Below are 23,838 nucleotides of genomic sequence, written 5' to 3' on the forward strand. Positions count from 1 at the left end.
AAACAGGCCACCTATAAGAATACAGAATATGCTGTGCAATATTTTTGCTTTTACATATATAAAGAATAATATGTATCCTAGAGGAGACGGAAAGTGCACAGAATGTTCTTTTCCCTCATTAAAACCAACAAATATATTTGTGGTTGTACATTTTATGCCTATAAAAGCTTGTTTACGATTTATTTTCTTTTTTATAAACATTCTCACTCTTTATGTTTCAGAATTCATGTATAGTTTTTCTTATCTGTACAAAGCTATACATCTATAATTCACTTTCAGTTTTATGTTTCCTGCATTTATCATTGTTAGTTTTTCTAATAAACAGACTTTGATTAAAAACATTTGGGTAACTTAATAGACCAGGTATACATCCATAAGACAGAGGCACGTTTTATTTAAATTCAATTACATGTAGTATATAGTTTTAAAAGTAAATATTTCTTCACAAATATTTGTTACTTTGACACAATGTATTCCAAATTTAACACTGACAGTATATTATTCTTTCACATCACATGAAAGTAAAACTTTTATATACTGTAGAGATAAGATTGTGCCATGAATATGTTCAATGATGTAAAGGTTATGTTTTCTCCTATATATCACACTTGTACAGAAATATTTTTCTGCAAACAGTGGAAAATGTATAATGGTTTTATTCAAAATTTTGGGTCATTTTTGGTCTCGTCCGATGCGAGAGATGGACGTCTGAAGTGGAGCTCCGCTAGCAGCGTTGTTATTTTTCATATTATTTGCTTATTATCCTGAGATATCCTGTATTTATTCAACCCGAGAGAGACTGCTACAGTATATGTAAGCACATATAAACATGGCCAACAAGAAGGGGGGTTCGAAAGAATCGAAAACTAAAGCTACACCCAAGCTACGATCAGCAAGCCCCAGTTCAAGATACTGCCTTTCAGAGACAGACCTGGATCAGATGGACGAAAGTACAGACTCCTCGGGACCACGGTCCGCTACATCGTCGTCGGCTGAGAGCGAAAAGGGGAGAGAAGGTGCGATCGTGAGTGGAGATTTGGATAGCTCGCCGATCGGAGAAGATCACCTGAAACTGGAAAGGGCCTTGAAGTCCGCGGCTTCAATTACGCAATTACGCGAGCCGGGAGCAGCGGGGACACCGGCTACAGCAAAGTCTGCTGCTTCATCTACTGTACAAGAAAGCACAATTGAACTGTCTGAACTGAAGGTGTTGCTCGCTAAGCTCATGCAAGATATAAAGAAAAGCGAGAAGGCTAATGAGAAAGCAAGGGCAAAGGCAAGCGAAAAAATTAGACAGTACGTGAGACAGGAGTTCAAACTGGCAAATGAATGGCTGCGACAGGAATTCCAACAGACAAATGAAAGGCTGCAACAGGAATTCCAACAGGCAAATGAAAGGCTGCGTCAAGAGGTGCAACTTGAGCTTCGACAAGTGCTGGGTAAAATTGAAGAGCGCATTCAGGAAAACTCGGTTAAACTGAGCACGCTTACTGATCAATTGGAGGATCTCAAGGAGACATTCACGAATCGGATTGATATGGCCGAAAAAGTAGCTGCCAGTGCTGAGGAAAAAGCAGTAAATGTCAGCTCCGAATGCAAAAAACTTGGAGAAAAACTCGGAGACAGACTGGCTGCTTTGGAAGATGGGAGTAGAAGGTATAATGTCAGAATTGAAGGTCTGCCTGAGAATCGAGAAAGTTCAAACCCTGTGAAATTCGCAGCTGAACTTTTTTCTAAACTAATCGGGGATGACTTTAAAGCAGAATCTGAGATAGCAGCGGCTTATCGCAAGCACGCAGATCAAACACCGTTAGACCCCGACCAAGATCTTTTACAGTTCGTTTTGAACGATTATCATTTAAGCTAGATGTGATGGCACTCCTCTTAAACAAGGAAGATATTATATATGAAAATAACCACATTCGTATCTTCCCTGACTTCTCTTAAGCAACAACTACTAAACGCGCATCCTTCTACAACATTAAACAGCGGCTACGGCAAGCCAGCGTCAAATACCGCCTTTTGTATCCGGCAAAACTGCAAGTGGAATGGCAGGGTCAATTCTATGTCTTCGCTAGCAAGGAAGAAGCAGAAAAGAAATTAAGAAAGCTGATCCTGGGACTATTCTGATACATAATAGTGAGTCATGGCGGTCAATGTGAATATCCCCTTGGGATTAATAAAGTATCTATCTATCTATCTATCTATCTATCTATCTATCTATCTATCTATCTATCTATCTATCTATCTATCTATCTATCTATCTAATGATAAAGCAAGGATTAATAATCCATTGTCTGATCTATTCGCTATCTGTTTATGTTTTATTGTGCTTAATTATTCTTTTTTCTCCTTTTTTTTTCTCTAATTATTTCATCTCTACCCTAAACGAGACTGTTCAATATCATATCCTTGGTTTATTGTTATTGCTATTACTGCATTACTGCATTAAGACTTGTTATGCTTATTCTGGACACATTTTAACACCATCCCCCGGGTTTATTATCTGGGTGTATCATCTTAATGCAATAAAATTGCTGATGACTATATATATATATATTAAGTGCAAAATTCTTTTTTTTTTAGAGATATCTCTATCTTTTAACCCTAAAGCGCCACTGCATTGGGGCTTGTTTTGCTTTGGACGTGCTCTGTCTCTGGGTATGTCAGAGGACTGGGACTGTGTGAAGTGGGTTTTAGCCTCACTTGGGGAGGCAAAAAGGGAGGGTGGGGGGTTAAGGGGGGAGAGAAAGAGAGCAGGCTTGATCTATACCTAATCTATCCTCTCAATCTTTATAATTATAACTACCAACGTAATAATAAGCTGCATGGCAACAACTCTAGGGGAAATAGGAAATTAAGACCTAAGATGTCTCACTTCCAGTTAAGACTATAAAATGACTTTAAAAACTCAGAATCAGTGTCTCCATGATGGGACAGTTAACTTCGTAAGCTGGAATGTTAAAGGCCTGAATCACGAATTAAAGAGAAAGAAAGTACTCTCACCTAACAGGTCTAAATGCTAAAATAGTATTTTTACAGGAAACCCACTTACTAAGCAAGGATCAGTTCCGCTGCAAAAGACTGGACTGGCCAAATGTTCCATTCTAGTTTTACAAAGAAAACTAGAGGTGTGGGAATTCTCATACATAGAACAGTACCATTTGTAGCATCAGATGTAGTATTGGATCCTGAAGGGAGATATGTAATGGTCATGGGAGACTTATCTAACTGTAAAATGATTTTGATAAATGTTTATGCACCTAATGTTGATGATAAGGAATTTATACAAAATTTATTTGCATCCATTCCCAATCTGAACACTCATAAAGTTATAATGGCTGGGGACTTTAATTGTGTTCTAAATCCACTTTTAGATAGGACTTCCTCCACAGGGGAACGCATCTAACACCGCAAAGATAATTACAAAGTTTATAACTGATCACAACTTATCAGATCCCTGGAGGTTTTAAACCCAAATTCAAGAATATATTCTTTCTACTCACCAGTACATCATTGCTACTCAAGGATTGATTACTTCTTTATAGACAATAACTTCTTGCCTAAGATTAAATCTTGCAAATACGATGCTATTGTTATTTCTGACCATGCACCTATGATCTTGGAGCTGAAATTACTAAGCCCCATACACTCACCCCAGATGGCCTCAACCCGCTTCTATTAGCTGACGAGAATTGTACTGAATTTATATCCAAACAAATCAAATTCTTTCTAGAGACAAATACATCCCCTGAGATCTCTGCAGGAATACTCTGGGAAACTCTTAAGGCCTTCTTAAGAGGACAGATTATCTCATATCTTTCCCACAGAAATAAATCCGAGCCAAGAAAGTAGCAGAGATAAAAAGCGAAATTACTAAAATAGATGAAGAACATGCCAGACTACCAAGCGAGACTCTACATAGGAGGAGGCAGGCTCTACATTCAGAATTAAACCTCTTGACAACTAAAGAAACTGAACAACTAATTTACAAATCCAGACATCATTATTATGAACATGGAGAGAAAGCTAATAAGCTTTTAGCTCAACAAATTCACAAGCAAGAAGTGCAACGCAATCTCGTAATCACTAACACAACGGAGATAAAATCATCGAACACAAAAATATAATGCACACTTTCAGAGACTACTATAAATCCCTATATACTACTGAGTTTAAAGAAGACAATACACAATCTAATGCATTTCTGGATACATTACAGATACCACAAATAGACGCTTTTAGTGTGGAGGAACTTGATAAACCTCTGGCATTATCAGAATTACTAGATGCTATAAAGTCACTCCAAGGTGGAAAAGCAGTAGGCCCTGATGGCTACCCTGCAGAGTTTTACAAGAAATTCTCCGCTCAGCTAGCTCCCTCCTATTAGCAACATTTACAGAAGCCAGAGATAACCAATCTCTTCCACAAACCTTTCGCCAAGCACTAATCACTGTCTTTCCAAAACAAAATAAGGACTTATTACAATGTGCATCATACAGACCAATTTCACTTCTGAATAACGACGTTAAAATACTCTCTAAAATCATAGCTAGAAGGATGGAGAAAGTGCTCCCTCGTAATATCACAAGACCAAACTGGATTTATTAGGGGCCGCACTTATCTTCAAATCTTCGACGCCTGTTTAATGTAATATACTCACCAACTAAATCAAACACCCCAGAAATATTATTATCATTGGATGCAGAAAAGCATTCACATGATTGAATGGAAATACCTTTTACTACATTGGAGAAGTTTGGGTTTGGCCCAACATTTGTGCATGGATTAAATTACTGTATACTAACCCAGAAGCTTCAGTTTGCATCAATAACATTTGCTCAGACTACTTTAAACTAGAACGCACTAGACAAGGATGCCCTTGTCACCGCTGCTGTTTGCATTGCCATTGAACCACTGGCAATACATTGTCGAAATACTGATCAGATAAAGGGGATTAGCAGAGAAGGACTGGAACAGAAAATCTCATTATATGCAGATGACATGGTACTGTATATATCGGACCCAGAAAATTCTGTGCCTGCAGTCTTAGCAGCACTCACAGAATTTCAAAAGATCTCTGGTCTCAGAATTAATCTGAATAAAAGTGTACTCTTTCCAGTGAATTCTCAAGCATATAATATTAGATTAGACACCCTACCTTTTATCATTGCAGAACAGTTTAAATACCTGGGTAAACATCACAAGTAAACATAAAGCTCTTTATCAACAAAATTTCGCGCCTGCATGGAAAAAATTAAACAAGACTTGCATAGATGGTCAACCCTTCATCTCACACTAGCTGGAAGAATTAACACTGTTAAGATGAATATTCTTCCTAAGCTCCTTTTTTTATTTCAAAACATCCCAATATACATTAATAAATCATTCTTTAAGCAATTAGATTCAACAATAACCTCATTTATTTGGAATTCAAAACATCCACGCATCAAAAGAGCGACCCTACAAAGACAAAAGGCAGAAGGCGGCATGGCTCTACCTAACTTCCAGTTTTATTACTGGGCAGCAAATATACAGGCGATAAGAACCTGGACACAAATAGAAGAACATACACAGGCTTGGACCGCAATAGAAGTAAAATCCTGCAGTACTTCTTTGTATTCCTTGCTCTGTGCTCCAATAAACACACGCTATCGGCAATACACTAATAACCCAATTGTGCTCCACTCACTTAGAATCTGGAACCAATGTAGAAAGCATTTTAAGACGGAGAAGCTTCTATCTGTGGCACCTCTGCAAGAGAACCACCTCTTTCAACCTTCACAAACATATGCAGTTTTAATATCTGGAAAAATTTGGAATTAACTTGCTTAGAGATCTTTATATAGACAACGCCTTTGCATCCTATGAACAATTACATTCCAAATTTAACATTCCAGCTACACATTTCTTTCACTATCTTCAAATCAGGAACTTTGTTAAACAGAACCTTCCAGATTTTCCTCATCTTGCACCCTCATCCATGCTGGAAAAATATTGCTCAATCTCAAGGACTTAGACTCCATCTCTACAATATATAAAATCATTTTACAATCCCTCCCTTTCAAAGATCCAAGAGGACACTGGGAAAAGATCTCTCAATTAATATATCAGAAAAGGAGTGGAAAGTAGCAATGCAGAGAATTCACTCGAGCTCCATATGCACAAAGCATACAATTATACAACTCAAAATTATATATCGAGCACATCTGTCTCGACTAAAACTCTCAAAATGTTTCCAGGGCATGATCCAACCTGCGAACGTTGCAACCAAGTCCCAGCCTCAACAGGTCACATGTTCTGGGCCTGCACCAAATTAACATTATTCTGGACAAAAATTTTAATTACCTTCAGACAGCCTTGGACTCATAATCCCTCCCAACCCATTAACAGCTGTGTTTGGGGTTCTTCCAGATGGGTTTAAAGTGGAGAAAGACAAACAAATTGTGATTGTATTCACTACACTTTGGCACGCAGACTTATTCTGATAAACTGGAAGAACCCAAACTCTCCTCTTTAAGTCAGTGGGAAACTGATGTGTTATATTATTTGAAATTGGAAAAATCAAATACTCAGTTAGAGGATCTGTACAGACTTTTTCAAAACATGGCAGGATCTAATCAGTAATATTTTAAAATAAGTTCATAAAGCACAGAGAATTATTAATTTAGGTATGTTTACAAGCCTTAAATTTTACGCTTTGGCTTGCTCTCTCTCAGGGTGGGGATCGATCTGTTCTTAACTAATTTTTTTTTGTAAAACTTGATTGCTTTGTATGGATTGTAATAAAATTAATAAAAATAAAAAAAAAATGTAAAAAAAAAATCATTTATTTCTGCAGTAAATGCAAATGTTGATTGATAATTCTGAACATTCAAACTGAAAAATAATTAGTAATTGACAGAGTTCACTACTGCTTGTATATTGGTCCCAAATTTTGAACATTCATTAGAATTTAACAAATTAAATACAGGAAAACACAAACATATAAATAGCCATTTTTTATTATTCTCAATTTAGGCAGCATAGCAGCACAGAAGGTAATATTAGTGCCTCACCCAACTTGCATCTAGAGTTTAAATTTTTGATCCAGTCATTCTAGTCAGTCTAAGATGAACATGTATGTTGTTCCTAGTTATGTTTGGGTTTTCACTCCAGCTACATCAGTTGTCTTCCCACATCTACAGTGACAACTGGTGATTCCAGGCCCTTGGTTGTTGTTTGAGAGTGGGGATGTGAGTGAGTCGGCCTTGTAACTGGAACCCTCTTCAAGACTGGTTCCTGTCTTATGCTCAGTTCTGCCAGTGTAAGCCACAACCAGGTTTGAGAATATTATGGTATGTAGGTTCATTCTGGTGGGTTATATTTCTTGTTGTTTCCGTTTTTAAAAAATCTTTTCTTGTCTTTTTTAAGCAATTTTAGGCCATCCACCTTATTGTTAAAATTCATAAGATCATGCAGGAGGTTGAATTGTCTAATTTCTAACTTTTCTCTTGTCACGTTACCTATTTTTTCAAAACAATAATTAAGTGTTGTCATTATTTTATGCAATTATTTAGAGCAGTAATCAGAGCAAGAGTTGTGTAGGGAGTCTTGGTGTATTGTTTCATAATTACAATTAAGATAGTCTAGTAACTGTGCAATTGTGTTTCTGTCTGCATCAGTATTAGTCACATAGTTTGGGGGGTCTGAGGCTTTCAGAATGTCAGTAAGTCTTGAAGGATGCCTTGCAACTGTAATTCTGTATTGATCATGTATCTGCAAGGACAAGACCTGATCAAATAATGATCTGAAATGTTTAAGAACAATTAACACCAAGATGTGTTCTTGCTCCTATTCTGTTCAGTGCTTGCATGGACTGGGTGTTGGGCAGGGTCATGGGGTCCAACAGCTGTGGGGCATCTGTTGGTGAAGAAAGATTCACTGATCTTGACTTTGCTGTTGATGCTGTGATGTATGGATTGTATGGATTTAACTTTGTTCAGCTGCCCTTTCGCTTTTTAATCTTTGATATCCTGATATACTCCCTAGGAACTCATTTGTTTAGGCAGGCAATTTCTTGTCTGATTGTCCATAAATCCTCTGACTCAGCTTTTTTTTATGTCAGATATACTCCCTGATACAGATATACCTTTTTCAAAACTTTCTTTATTTGTTTAAACCTTATAAATTCATAAGGACATTTTATGCCTCTAAAATGTTTTTAAAATTTATTTTATGCTCATAATAAGACCTTACACATATATTTTGTCTTAGATTTTTTATTTGTATTTTAATTTAAAATAGCCACAGGAATTGCAATTTGAAAAGTTCCTGAACAGTATAATTTGATCTAATTTTAAAAATCCATCCATCCATTTTCTAACCCGCTGAATCCGAATACAGGGTCACGGGGGTCTGCTGGAGCCAATCCCAGCCAACACAGGGCACAAGGCAGGAACCAATCCTGGGCAGGGTGCCAACCCACCGCAGGACACACACAAACACACCCACACACCAAGCACACACTAGGGCCAATGTAGAATCGCCAATCCACCTAACCTGCATGTCTTTGGATTGTGGGAGGAAACCGGAGTGCCCGGAAATGCAGTAAGAAAATTGTATTTAATAAGAAAAACAACCAGCACCTTCGCTAATGCATTAAATAATCCAACTAATGCTCTAACTAAAATAATCCCCTTATATTAGGGATTTAAACATCATGCTTGCAGTTCCTATATATGATCTAATAATTTACAAATATTATCTCTTTAAATTCAGTTCATGTGCCTTATTAGTAAAGCTTTAGAGTGCACAAAAAGGCTCAAAATGTGTGTATGCAACTTTCCATGCAAATGTCGTGCTTTATAAAGAAAATTTGATGGGGGGACATGCGTATATATAGTAGTAGTATCTGACCCATGAACAACTTTTTGGAAAAACTGGGAAGTGTCGACTCCCTTGATCAAGTAGGGAAGTGCAGCCTAACCAGGTGAATGACGACTTGCATACAGTGATGTGATAAATATATTACACCTCAAAAATTTTTAATATGTACAGACTATATTTTACTTGCCTTTTAAATGAGACCAATGCTGTGTATTAGCATCCCCTTTAATAAAACCCCTGTGTGCATCCATGTGTCTGTGTGTGTGTGTGTCTTCTGGTGAAGTGCGCATGCACGGGGCTGCACCGTGCCCCGCCCATTTGCACGACAGTGAAAGGCGTAGCCTCTGCCGCGCATCATATACAAATAATGGTGGAACCTGGGCACACAGTGAATGGCGTATCCTCAGCCGCGCATAATAAGCAACACAGTTATTGGCGTAGCCTCGGCTGCGCATGATAAGCAACACAGTTATTGGCGTAGCCTCGGCTGCGGACGATAAGCAAATAAAGGTGGAACCTGGGCACACAGTAAATGGCATATCCTCGGCCGCGCATAATAATTGCCGTTAATTATTGGCCGCACATGATAAGCAGCACAGTCAGCCGCGAATGATAAGCAAATAAAGGTGGAAACTGCGCACATTAAATCCGTTGCTATGGAGACGTCACACATAGTGCCCCACGTATTTTTACTAACTAACTATCTACTAATAACATGCCACCCAAAAAGAAGGACACGTCAAGTGGGACAAAAGACCCAGACACTCAAACACTTTTTAAGCAACATCTCCTGGAAGAACGGTCAGCTCAACAAGTAAACATCAACAAGAGAAAGGCTGAAAGACAAAGAAGAATACAAGCACATAGATCGATTGAAGACAAAGAAAATGAGCATCATAAAAACGCTACAAGAGAAAGACTCAGAAGAGCAAATAGATCTATAGAAGAACAGGAAAATGAGCGTAAAAAAAATTATCAACTGAGCAAGATATGCAGAACTATCCTATTGACTTTCTTAATCAGCTAATTCCAACAGGAATGCCAAGGCATAAACTGAACCTTAAAAAGGGAGCGATAATTATGCGCCTTAGGAATATAAACACTAAAAGAGTGTTTAAAAACCTCATCATTGTTCAAGTAATAACAGGTTCAGCTGAAAGGGACATCATCTTTATTTCCCGTATTGATTTGGCTCCATCCTCTACTAATTTACCCTTTACCTTAAAAAGGCGACAATTTCCAGTTACATTAGCCTTTGCCATAGCAATTAATAAAGCTCAAGGGCAAACCTTAGAAAAAGTTGCCATTTACTTGCCACAACCAGTATTCAGCCACAGTCAGTTATGTGTGGCATTATCAAGAGTTAGAAGTTTTTCAGATGTTGTTGTCTAGGTTGTAGATGGTCCTGAACAAGGCAAACTGTTGCCAAACTCAGCCAGAGTATTTACAAAGAATGTTGTCTATAATGAAATTTTATACAAAAATTTCATGAGGTTAAAAAATAAAAACTTTTTCCTAAATATCTTCTTCAGATAGTGTGTATTACATATTGTTACAAAGTTTTACACAAAGCAATATTAATTATACTTACTGTATTATCATATAAGTTTTTATTTTATTTTTATTATTATTAAACTTTAGGCTTCATGCAAAAATATTTTTGAAAAAAACCAAATTATGACAAGAAGCAGAATGAGGTCGAGGACCCTTGCCATTTCATATGGACTGTTCCTACTAATGTTTATGCAATACTGTTCTAGCGCCCGTTATTGTAATGGGCTTAATGTCTAGTTGTATTATAATAAAACAATCTTGGGTCGAGACGTGATTTTCTCGGAGACACTTTAACGTCCTGCGAGAAAAGGAATTGAGACAAATGGACAGCTGCTGTACAGGCTTTTAAATGATCGATGCGCAGCGCAACATGCAGATCACGCAGAACAGCACAAGCAGCAGCAGCAAGCCAGCTGACCAAGCATAGAGGAGGTAAAAAAAATTTATTTGTTTCCCATTGTATCACCGTTTAAGAGGGGGTTTCGGAGGAACAACCGCATCTCCTTAGCATGCGTTCAGCCCCCCTTTTCACAATGCGAGAGGCAGAGACGTGAAATGGCTGGTATGTGGCATGCCCCGGGGGGGATGGGGAATAACTCATTCACTACAGCTTTATTACTGGCAAATAGGAAGAAATAAAAAATGAATGAAATTGAATGAAATGAAAATAACAATCTCTTTAAATTGTATATCCAGTGTGGTCCCCGGCCTTGGAGGACCAGAGGAGGGCGTGTGCCTCCTCCAGACCGAGAGGGGGCGTCCGTCCTGGTTATGCAGGAGGCCTCGGGTAGGGGGCTTGGAAGCCCGGCCCTGTAGGGCCCCTTGGCCACCGCCAGGCGGCGCCCCAGTGCCTTATCATCCCGGGAGCCCGGCACTTCCTGGTGTGGGGAAGACGACAGGGGACACCCGACTAATTGCCGGAAAGCAGCTGGAGCCCATCCGGGTTCCTATAAGAGGGGCCACCTCCCTCCAGTCATTGGTGGATGTCGGGAGGTAGCAAGACAGAGCTGGGGAGAGGACTGGAGGCGGCCAGAAGAAAGGCACAGAACTGTGAGCCCTGGACTTTGGGAGATCGGTGCAAGAGGCACTGGGGTGTGAGCTGCACGGTAGAATTGTAAATATATAGTGTAAATAAACAGTGTGTTGGGTGAAACTATGTTGTCCGTCAGTCTGTGTCCGGGCCAGCGTTCACACCAGTTAACCAAACCCGGGAGTGGGTGAGCAAAGCGAGCAGGGGGCGGAGCCCCCTAGTTTACAGTATGATTAAAATTTATAAAGGGTAAATTGCATGGAAATTTGCTTATGTCAGGTTTTATACATTTGATTCTTTTGGCGTGCACATATTTTCATGCTTAAATCCAAACAATGTTAGGTTGATTAGACCCCAGGTGAGTAACCATTTATTGAATAAATTTCTTTAATACAATTTTCTAGTGACCAAGAGATGTTTAAATTCTTTGTGTTTGTGCACATTGGTATCAAGCTACTCTCTATTTTGTCTGCTGAAAATAAATGTTATTTCAGCCAACATGCTATATGAAACTAGAAACTGCATTGTTTGCAAATTTATTCATTTTCAATTCATTTTTAGATATGTTAGCACCAGCGAAGCATTTTAATTCCACCTATTTTTTGTAAAGCAAGAAATTCTGTCATTACAAATAATGGAATTTGAGCTGATGAGTAGACATGGGCTCATACGTACTAAGTACCTGTTTTGCATCCATATTTAATTATTGAATGTAGGGGTCTAATTCAGGATGTCTGCCTGTTTAATTGCTGTCCTCAATTTAACATATTGTCTGCACCAACCTAAAATTCATTAGACTATTTGCCATGTAAATTCTAATGTGAAGAGAAAAATCTGTTGTGCCTGTACTGCAGGTTACACACAATATCTGTCAAAACATGAGTAAAATTACGTTTTTTTTTTCTTTTTCTGTATCACCAACAAAAGCCATTCTGAGCACAATAATTAGTAATAGAACATGGAGTCTGTAAGCCATTCACATTGACTGTGCTACCGAACAACCTTATCTCCCTCAAAATTGACACTATTGTAATGTCAAGACATCTGCTTGGTGCTGTTGGTGCTGCATCAGATTTCAAGATGCTGCCATATGTGGAAATCATACATATTGCTAAGCCTAATGGATCGCCATTTACACTCCAGTTTGTTCTTCTTCAGCTCTGTCTTAGCTTAACCCCTTTCCATTATTATAGTCTTCACTCAGTCATTCCTACACCGAGCCTCAATCCGCTGACTCCCATTGACACTCCCCGACCTTAGACAAGAGCCGATCAGATCACTCCATCTACCACAAGATGCTCAGCTAAGGTGACCCTCTTCATCTCCCTTGAGCATCAGATATACTCTCTCAGGGCTCTCTACCCAGGCTGCCTACCTCCCCTTTACCACATGCTGGTGTCTCCCGAACCTGGCATCTTTTGATCCTCCCATCTCTGTCATCTTTTCCATTAAACTCCATCTCAGTGTCTTTCCTTTCTTCCCCATTTTACCATGCCAGCAGCGTTCATAGAACCAATTGGGTGCAAGTGCTGTCCACCTGCTCCAAAAGGTGAATGAAGCACTTGACCGACCTACTCACATTTGCACAATCAGCCAAGCACCCCAATCAACCTTGGAGCAATGAACAGACACACACACACATGCACCTGCACCCACCTGGAGTCTTCACACTCTGGGACTCCTGATTATTTATTTAAAATTCAGAGTGCCAAAAACCTTTCTCATCACACAACTACCATACACTACTTTCTCAACAGCAAGTCTATTACCAACATTTAGGTTCTCATTTATTACATCAGTATTTGGCGGCTGACTCACAAACAACAAATAAATGTCACCATCCTTTCTCCATCCTAAAGATCATACCACTGCGCTGCATCCGAAAGATTTGTTTTCACCCCACATGACAAAATCTCATTCCCTGACTTCTTTAATGTCTCATTTGCCTACAGCCATGAACTGAATCCCTAATGATTTGACATTCAGTCAATTGTTGCATATTTTTTATTTGCAGTTTAAGCATTGGTTAAAAAATGCTTTGTTGCTTTTCCTAAAAAGGAGACACATAAAACTCTGTTTAATCACATTTTAGCACAATATTATCTTAGTTTTATATATTTAGTTAATGTAACAGAATAATTATAAATCTGTAATCAGAACAACTGAGTGTTACTAAAAACAATTAATCTGCTTTAAACTATATTTAATAATGTCTGTTTAAAATGGTTATTTTTATACAACAAAAGAAAATTAGTAGAAGGCAACCGATTAAAAAGTTTTTTTTTCCATTATTTGCAATAAATTAAGTGTGTAGATTTTTACTGAGGCAAAAGTCAATTATATAATTTCAGAACATTATCACTATTGAGTTTTTGTTATTTTTTTGATTGCATGTTAAATTGGTACAATAACTGCAGCATTTGCTGTTTTAAAGTACTTGACTTTAGTAGGACAAGCTTCATAATTGCTCCAAGGAATGCATATATGATAGATGACATGGATGTGTATGAATGAAGTTAACAATTTCATTTTATTTTGAAAAGAATGATTTAGTAACATACTGTATATTGGAATTTAAATGATTTGCTCTAACAAAGTTAATTCTCCCAGATAAAATAAAAAGAAGGCATGATTAGATGATATTATCTTGTTTAACTCTTTCCATATATTCTAATTAATATTAAACTTAAACCCCAAGACTTTGTGGAATTCCTCCACTACATTTGATATTTATGAAAGTGATGTGAATGGTTCAGTAATATAAAGCGGCATATTCTGTGCCTAAAGAAATACTTTTTGTTTAAATTCTTGTCTTACATCTCTGATTCTTTATGAAAGTAAAAGGCTGGTTTGTTTGTTTGTTTCATTTGCAGGTGGAAGAATGGAAATTCCTTCTGTCGGGTATAGGTTTAGTACCTGGGACCATGGAACCCCTTAGCATCAGCACATCTATAGGATCACATGCCTCTGTTATTGTGCCCTTCAGAAATCCTACTGATCACAATGTGGTAGTAGATGTGGTACTAACAGGTAATGGGGGTCATTACAATTTTATAGAGCTATTAAACCTAACAGTTGGATAACGTAGGCTTTGAATGAGGGGGAGCATGCATGAAATTTTGGAACGTGCTGAGTCATTAGTATCTTCTTTTACAGCAAATTGCTGGTTATTTATTTTTTCTGTTTTTAATTTAATGGCTCAAATTTGAAAGATGCAAAAAGTTTTAAACAGAAAAATAACACTATGAATAGTTAAGCTATTCACTGTCAAATATTTTATTGTTGTAGAATGTTGTCAGTGTTAATAAAAACCCAGCTTGTAGTTAAAATGAAAAAAAGCTTTTTGACATTAGCAACTAAGCAGAAATGGAGTGAGTTTCACAAAATGATGAGCTGCAGCTCTGTCTATTATTAAATTCAGCTTGTCATTAAAGCTTAGAAAATGCAATAGGCAGGTTTATTGATTTTATATTTTAGAGTTTATTTTCTTCTGTAAAGACCCAGCTTCCTTAATATTTTATTGTTATCAGCCTACCTTTCTCAAGGGAAAGGGTGTTTGAAAATAGAAGTATTTTTAGTTTGCTGATTCCATGGCAACAACAGCATTTATCCTGGCAAGTGTTCTTACTTCTTTTTTTGTATATTGTTCTATACTATTTAAATAGATGATTCACTCTGCCCCAGCAACCATAAATTGGATTAAGCGAGTTTTAGAATGTTATATTATGGTCTGCTATGTTATTTGAATATTTCTAATTAATTATTGAAACTGTCTCAGGCTATAGAAGATCCACAGTGTTTGCTTTGAGAAGTCAGGTACTTATGGCTGGATGTACCTCAGTTTGATTGCAGTAGAGTTTGTTAAAGGAGTCTAGACCTGAACTTAGGAGACAGCACTTTATTTGCACACACTGGTGCTTTCCACATCCTTTGAACCAGAAGTAGACCCACAATATACAGTACCTAGCTCTCCCTGCCAGACCAAAAAAGAGCTGTCTCACAGATGGGAATCACGTTTCTAGTGGGAGGAAAGGGAAGCTATGGTGAATGAGAAAAGAAGTAAAGACTATTCTCAATGGTGGTACTTTTATTTGATGCAGTGTATTAATTGCTGATCCCTTATGCTTGGCATTTAGGGTTACATTAATTGCCCCCAGTATTGTATTTTGAAAACTGCATCATTAAGTCCTTCCCATTGAAAAACATCAAGCTTCCTTTCGTTGCTACCCAATATGAAATGTTCATTTTGTATTACTGTTCATATGAGTTTAGGGCAGGGGGATTGACACCCTTTGAGTTTTATTTTATAGGTAGTGTAGCCTAATGCACTAAAATCTACACTATATGCAGTTTTGATATATGGATCTGCACGCAATAAACTAATTGTGCCATGCTTAACACAGGATCATCATGGCAAAACAGTAACATTGTCTGAATTTATTGCACAGTATATTCTTGTTATGCTCCGCTTAACTGAAAACTAGCAAAAATCTCATGATAGAATGAGGCAACTCCATCTGGTCCAGTTTACTTTATAGTGGCTTGCATCTCAGATCAGGCAGCAGTATGACATCCAAACTGAAGATCAAAAGAATGGCCATTGAATGTCCATCGTCCTTTGAGTCTATGGCTGTAAAATAGATTAACAAATTCTTGCCCCCATCCTGTTCACCATTCTTTATCATCCTTCAAAATACAATTCTGACCAAATTATTTTCTTAGTTAAGCTCTCTTTCTGAGACAGTCATTTTCCTTGGAGATTTTATTATGTGCAATATATTAACATTCTTAAATGTAAGCCTTGATGTAATTTCTGTCCCTGCGTATCTGGTCATATATTGGACCTTGTCTGCAAATCTGGCCACACTTATTGTACAGCACTGAATTTGGTCTCCCAAACCAAAATGCTTTACTTGCTTTAAATGTTAAATTGTCTACAGAAACCTTAATAACATCTATCCCTCTAGACCAGGGGTGGGCAAAGTCATTCCTGGAGGGCCGCAGTGGCTACAGGTTTTTGTTCCAACCCAACTGCTTAATAAGAAGCACTTATTGCTCAAATAACACTTCTGCTTCACTTTAGTTGTCTCACTCGCTATACAGTTTAAACAGCTGTAGTCTCAATTTTTAATTGCTCCTTATTAGCAATAACATGCAAATGGCAAAAGAAACCAGCTTTCCTCCATATAGCTTGTTACCATTTACACCTGTGTGTATTTATCGTGCAGTATTGGGTTTAATTAAATGCTTGGAAGGAAAGTGAAGAGAAAAGGACTGCGAATTACTATATCCATTTTAGCCTTCAAATCATTTAGATGATATCCTTAGAAAGGGAAAAAAATCTAGGATATGAGAATTACCTGACATAGCAGAGTTAAAGCACTAACAAGGCATGAAATTAAATTATTGGCAAGCATTGCTTCCTAATTAAGCAACTGGGTTGGAACAAAAACCTGCAGCCACTGTAGCCCTCCAGGACTGACTTTGCCCACCCCTGCGTAGGCATTTAGTTTACAATCACATTCTTACACCTTTTATTCATTCATTCCCTCTTTCTAGGTCCTTATAATGGCACTCTTGATCACAAACTATGCTATTTTTTGTAGTCTTCTAGCACTTTGTATTTATTATTTTTAATATTGTTTTGTTGTGCTGAGCCAATGCAATTGCTGTTTGGTTTCTGTTGAATGGTTAAGATGTGCTCAACTCCACCAAAAGATGACTAAAGATCTTTAAATATGTTTTTTTTATGCCAATGCTAATTTTGTTCTTGTTTGCAGGAGTATTTTGGATTCAGAGATTCTTCAACTTTAATTTTAGATTATTTTTTAAACTACTTCTCCTCCATATACTTATATAGCATAACATCTTCATATCTTCTTGGTCCAGTTCAGGGACTTGGCACTAGTGGAGCAAGGCAGTAAACAACCCTGGAGAGGTTGTCAGTCATGCACAACACACACAAATTCACACTCAGGCAAATCTAGAATCACTAGTTAACCTAATCTGCACCTCTTTAGGGTTGTGGGAGGAAAACAGGAGTGCCTATAAAAACCTGCTCAAGTGGGAGGAGAGTATGCAAGTTTTCCTCATATAGTGTACATAAGAAATGTAAAACATTTTGTTTTGCTGTAATAATCATCTCTAGGTCTATAAGCTGATGAGCTTTTAAAATACTCTTGTTGAGGTCATCTGGGCTCTTTATATCATGGTATGTTGTTAATATAAACCCTTTTATAGCAAAGTAAAATAAGGCCAAGAAAATTGCAGACAGAAACATGTAAGATTCAAAAAGACAGGTTGTTGTTTTTATCTCCTCAACACTGTAGGCATATGCTGTATAGAACTGAAAGAGGGGCCTTAAAATTAAAACAAAATTGATCACCTACAAAAATGTACTCCTGAGGCTTACAACCAGGAATCTTATACATTTTGACAATGAGATTTATAAATAGTTTGACATTTCATAGTTATTAAGTTTGTGTCTTTACAAAAAAAAAGAAAATTTTAGTTGAGATTAATTTGCAGTAGTCTCTCAGAATGTCTCATAATGAAGGTATACGTGACGGCAGTCACTTCCCTCTTTGTAATTTACTATTGCAAATGATATTGAAAGCATTATGGGTTTGCAGTTAGGTCTGCTGAAATAAAAATTAAAAAGACTTCAGTAAATATTGAATGATATATTTATTAGAGTGACATATAGTTGTATCATAAAGTGAATCCCAACTTACAGTCTGAGTATTAGGTGGTAAGATATTTATATTGGTTCAGCTGGAAAAATGCAGGTTAAGCAAGGAAAAATTCCTTAGTGATTTACCAAAGACAATTATTTCTAAAACAGTACACTGTATCTCCTCTAACAGGCGGCTTTCTGTACATGCCTTGTATAGCTTCAACTGTAGTCATTGATGCCCTTGGAAGAAACTAAAAGAAATATCTCTATGACTAGGTGTGATTTTCTAGGAATGTATATTCCGAGTATACATTATCAATACACTTATTCTGTAATGAATTAAACAGGTTCAAAAATAGATGGATAGATAGACCCACATTATGGCTTTAATGATATTGGAACTGGTGGTTATAATAATACATACAGTAAGAATGATTAAGAACTGGATTTAAAAGTTAAATTGCAAGTGCAGCTCTTTACTGACACAACATAAAAAGATGATATGATTAGTGCATTGGCTTAATTCTTTCCTGTATAAATGCTGTAGACATCTCCAAGTCCTCCCTGCCTATAGACACCTTGTCTTGATGCAGATGTACAGTATTTGTATGAATTGGAGCCTCCATGAATGTAATAAGGATGTGAGACCTCCAAAAGGCCAAACTGGCCAGGAAAGGCCTCCTCTGCCTGCCTGAAAAGAGTCTCACTCTGATTTGCTAACTCCCCACTCCAATGGCTTGCTTCAGGCTACACGGGTCTAAAGGAGTGTTATACTCAAAATAATATTAAGTGTCCCAAAATAGCTCAACAAGCCCCAAAGGAGGAAGGTAGCCACAAACCTCAGCTTGTGCACAGATAAACAAACAAATAAATCTTTATGAAACCAATAAAAATAGCATAAAGACATGAAAAATAATAACTCAAAATAACAAAAACAATAGTAAACATAAAATGCACTTGACCTTATCTCTATACATGATATGTACAATCACAAGAAAGAAATTCTTAAAAAAGAGAGAGAGATTAATATCGAAGTACCATTCAAGAACTTTCATCTTCCCTGAAATCCTACCACTTCACCATCTCTTTGCTAAACACGGGCTTCTTCATTTGAGTTGTTGAAGGGTGTCTGCAAACACCCATGCTTGATAAAACCTAGCTAATGTGGAATGGCCATTTCTCCTGGCAAGTGCTTCTTTGAAATTCAGTGGAAAAATCATATAGCCATTGTAATGTGCAGATTGCATACAGTAGTTGGTTTAGAAATTAAGATAATGGCTGTGGTTCCTTGTGGCAAAAGCATTAGATTTTGTGCCACTTTACAACCATGCTTTCCTCATTCTAATTCAGATAAATACTGCTTATTCTCATGTAGCAGTCATCTTAATAGGCTAGTTGAAAACACTACACAGATTGTCCAGTGGCTGAGATTGCTAAACAAGGAAAAGGAAAAGTCACATATGAAACTGACAACAATAATTTTGAACATATGCTATACAACAGTGTGCAAAACTCTGCACAGTTTGTTATAAAACATATCTACATAATCCATCTTATATAGGATCCAACCATCAGTCTTTCTATCCAACTTTTTTTAGGTGTTTGCTGCAAGTGTTATAAATGCCCCACCCTATGCTTGCATTCATGTCTGGGAATAATCAACCCAAAGTCATCTACAATTGCTGTGCTCAGTCATGAATTTGCAACTACTAAAGCTCCTTGTCCATTGTGCTCTCTGATAGCATTTTTTTAATCCATGATCTAATTGACTGCATATAATTGTGGGCAATTCTACATATTAATAAAATATAGTAATTCTGTGAAATAGAATCAACTCTTAGATCTTGCTATTTTTGCTATGCCATGATACAACATAATAGTTTTGTAAACTAACTAAAGACTGTGTTCAAAAGGGAGTAGTTAATACACTAGTTATGAAGTTGGGGTCCTGCAACTTGGAGACTGTCTCTCTGAATAATTCTGAAAAGCATGGCCTATTTTGATATACAGACACTAAAGCAAAAAAATTATTTTTTGTAGGACTACACATATTATAGGCACTTTTAGAAAATGCTTACATTTTTTATCAGTTATTTTTCAAGCTTATTGCCTAAATAGTTCTACTCTGCACACTTTAAATGACAACAGATTTTTAATGACTGTCCTTGCACTACTCTTCCCAACATCTAGAGACAGAGATTAGAATTTTTTAAATCAACATCTATACAAAGTTTAATAACTATGTGAGTCCCACTGCCACCCTGCCAAAACTACACTACTGTAATTGCTGAAGCCTCTTACTCATATAACATTAGTGGCATGATGATTTATGCAAATTTGATATCTGTTCATAATATAAACTGGCTAGCTGCTGCACTAATTAGATTATTGTAATCAAACACTTAAAATGAAAAGACCTAACGAATGATAAATGGCATATTGAAAGTAAATATACAAAGAAGCTGGCAATATTGATTTATTATTCTGTGGTTATGTGTATTTTAAAAAAGGAACAATTGATAATATTTCTCTGCCCACACTATAATAAGCTATATGAAATTTACATTTGAAAATTAAAAGCATCACAATTCAGATGCGGTATACCTATTCCAAAATTGCTTAATCACTTTGTGAATTTGTTTATGGTTTAATAGATATTTTACAGTGTTGCCATCACAACCATATGCCTAGTTTAATACTGTCATTTTCCTGTATAAGTTAGCTTCACACTCAAAAATTGTACATTAAAACATTCTTGACTTGATTTCATTTTAGCACTTGAAAGTAGAAGTTTGACAAGTACATCTTTCTGCCTTTCTTGGCCCAGGGAATACAAGAAGTCATGAATCTGAACATAGCATAGGCCAGATAAGCATAGGTCAGGTCAGGTTAGGGCTTGCAATGGTACAGTGTGTTGCCACACCCACCACATGGCAAAACAGCTCAAGTTCCTGGTTGGCAATCAACCAGGAAGACACATGGTACTGTCCCCCACCCCCACATAGAGAAATGACCATCTACACTGCTCACAAAAATTAAAGGAACACTTTAAAGAAACACTTTAGATACATCAGATCTCAATATGAAGTTGGATATCTATACAAATAACGATAGGGCAATGTCTTAGGAACAAAAGGATGCCAAGTCTTTTAATGGAAATAAAAGTTTTCTGCCTACAGAGGGCTCAATTGTGTAGACACCCTAAAATCAGAGTGAAATGAAGATGTGGCAGGCTAGTCCATTTTTTCAAAAACGTAATTTCTGCTACTCAAAATGCTTTTCAGTATCTTGTGTGGCCCCCACGAGCTTGTATGCATGCTTGACAACGTCGGGGCATGCTCCTAATGAGACGACGGATGGTGTCTTGTGGCATTTCCTCCCAGATCTGTTTGAGGGCATCCCTGAGCTGTTGTACAGTCTGAGGTGCAACCTGGCGGCGCCTAATGGACCGAAACATAATGTCCCACAGATGTTCTATTGGGTTTAAGTCAGGGGATCGTGAAGGCCATTCAATTGTTTCAATTCCTTCATCCTCCAGGTACTGCCTGCATACTCTTGCCACATGAGGCCGGGCATTGTCGTGTATTAGGAGGAAACCAGGACCTACTGCACCAGCGTAGGGTCTGACAATGGGTCCAAGGATTTCATCCTGATACCTAATGGCAGTCAAGATGTCGTTGTCTAGCCTGTAGAGGTCTGTGAGTCGCTCCATGGATATGCCTCCAAGATCATCACTGACCCACCACCAAACCAGTCATGCTAAACGATGTTACAGGCAGCATAATATTCTCCACGGCTTCTCCTGACCCTTTCACGTGTTTCACATATACTCAGGGTGAACCTGCTCTCATCTGTGAAAAGCACAGGACGCCAGTGGTGGACCTGCCAATTCTGGTATTCTATGGCAAATGCCAATTGAGCTCCCTGGTGCTGTGCAGTGAGCACAGGGCGCAGTAGACATTTGGGCCCCCAGGCAACCCTCATAAAGTCTGTTTCTGATTGTTTGGTCAGAGACATTCACACCAGTGGCCTGCTGGAGGTCATTTTGTAGGGCTCTGGCAGTGCTCATCCTGTTCTTCCTTGCCCAAAGGAGCAGATACTGGTCCTGCTGATGGGTTATGGACCTTCTATGGCCCTCTCCAGCTCTCCTAGAGTAACTGCTTGTCTCCTAGAATCTCCTCCATGCCCTTGAGACTGTGCAGGGAGACACAGCAAACCTTCTGGCAATGACACGTATTGATGTGCCATCCTGGAGAAGTTGGACTACCTGTGCAACCTCTGTAGGGTCCAGGTATCGCCTCATGCTACCAGTAGTGACACTGACTGTAGCCAAATGCAAAACTAGTGAAGAAACAGTCAGAAAAGATGAAGAGGGAAAAATGTCAGTGGCCTCCACCTGTTAAACCATTCCTGTTTTGGGGGTCATCTCATTGTTGCCCCTTTAGTGCATCTGTTGTTAATTTCATTAACACCACAGCAGCTGAAACTGATTAACAACCCCCTCTGCTACTTAACTGACCAGATTAATATCCCATAAGTTTCATTGACTTTATTCTATACTCTGATTAAAAAGTGTTCCTTTAATTCTTTTGAGCAGTATATCTGCTGCAGCCAGGTATTACATGGTTGTCCCCTTGGCCTGGTCCATCCACTCTGGTCCTCAACAGTGAGTATCTTGTGAGCTGGATCACCCTCTGGGAATCGTATCACATGACCATAGTGCCGTAACTAATGCTCCCTCACAATGCAGGCTATGTGCTTCATTCGGGACTCCTTAAGCAACCGCTTGTTCGACACAAAATCAAACCAGCGGTACCCAAGGATTCTTCGAAGAGACATAGTACCGAAGGAGTCCAGTTTTCGCCTCAGGGCACTGGATAGCATTCATGTCTCGCAACCATATAGCAAAAAAGGAAACATCAGGACTCTGAAGACTTGGACCTTTGTACTTTTACAAAGATATCGGGAGCACCAGACACCACTTTCTAGTGACCACATGTCCCCTCATGCTCTCCCAATCCATTTACTGACTTCATAGTAAGAGTCACCAGAGACATGAATGTCTCTGCTAAGGTAAGTAAACCTCTCAATAAGGTCAACATTCTATCTGTTGACAGACACAATGCTATTGCCCAAGAGGTCATTAAAGGCCTGAATCTCAGACTCCTCACTCAGTCTTTCAAGAATCCTGAACAGAGCCTCCATTGACTCCACGAAGATGACAGCATAGTCTGCAAAGTCAGGATAAATGAATCTTTCTTCACCAACAGATGCCTCACAGCTGCTGGACCCCATGACCCTGCCCAGCACTCAGTCCATGCAAGCATTGAACAGAGTAGGAGCAAGAATACACCCTTGATGAACACCAGAATCAACTGGGAAAAACGCAGAGGTTCTGCCTGCACTCTGCACAACACTCACAGTACCAATGTACAGGCAGGCCTTGTCCAACAAGAATAAGTTCATTAATTTTCTAAGTTAGTTAATCCATTAAAAAGTCACAGGGAGCATTATTATAAAATTAGACAAAAAACATCTTTGAAATATTGGTATTGTATGATGAAATTTAGAGAGGTTCAATGAAAAGTGTTCAAATCAGACTAACAGCAAATTACAAAGAATATAACACGTACATAACATTTCATTAAAAAGACAATTTCAATGTTTTACATAAAAAATAATAACATTATATAATACAAATATAATTATA

General features: G+C 38.0%; 1 protein-coding gene across 1 annotated transcript in view; it reads left to right on the forward strand.

Annotated features, from left to right (window-relative positions):
* Positions 1-23,838, forward strand: part of LOC120524451 (cilia- and flagella-associated protein 47-like) — a 644,864-nt gene that overhangs the window by 471,913 nt on the left and 149,113 nt on the right. The window contains exon 60 of the mRNA XM_039746304.1: positions 14,326-14,482. Within this exon, the coding sequence (XP_039602238.1) occupies positions 14,326-14,482 (157 nt within the window). The remainder of the gene's footprint in view (positions 1-14,325; positions 14,483-23,838) is intronic.

The sequence above is a fragment of the Polypterus senegalus genome, chromosome 2 (assembly GCF_016835505.1).
Source record: "Polypterus senegalus isolate Bchr_013 chromosome 2, ASM1683550v1, whole genome shotgun sequence".
NCBI lineage: Eukaryota > Metazoa > Chordata > Cladistia > Polypteriformes > Polypteridae > Polypterus > Polypterus senegalus.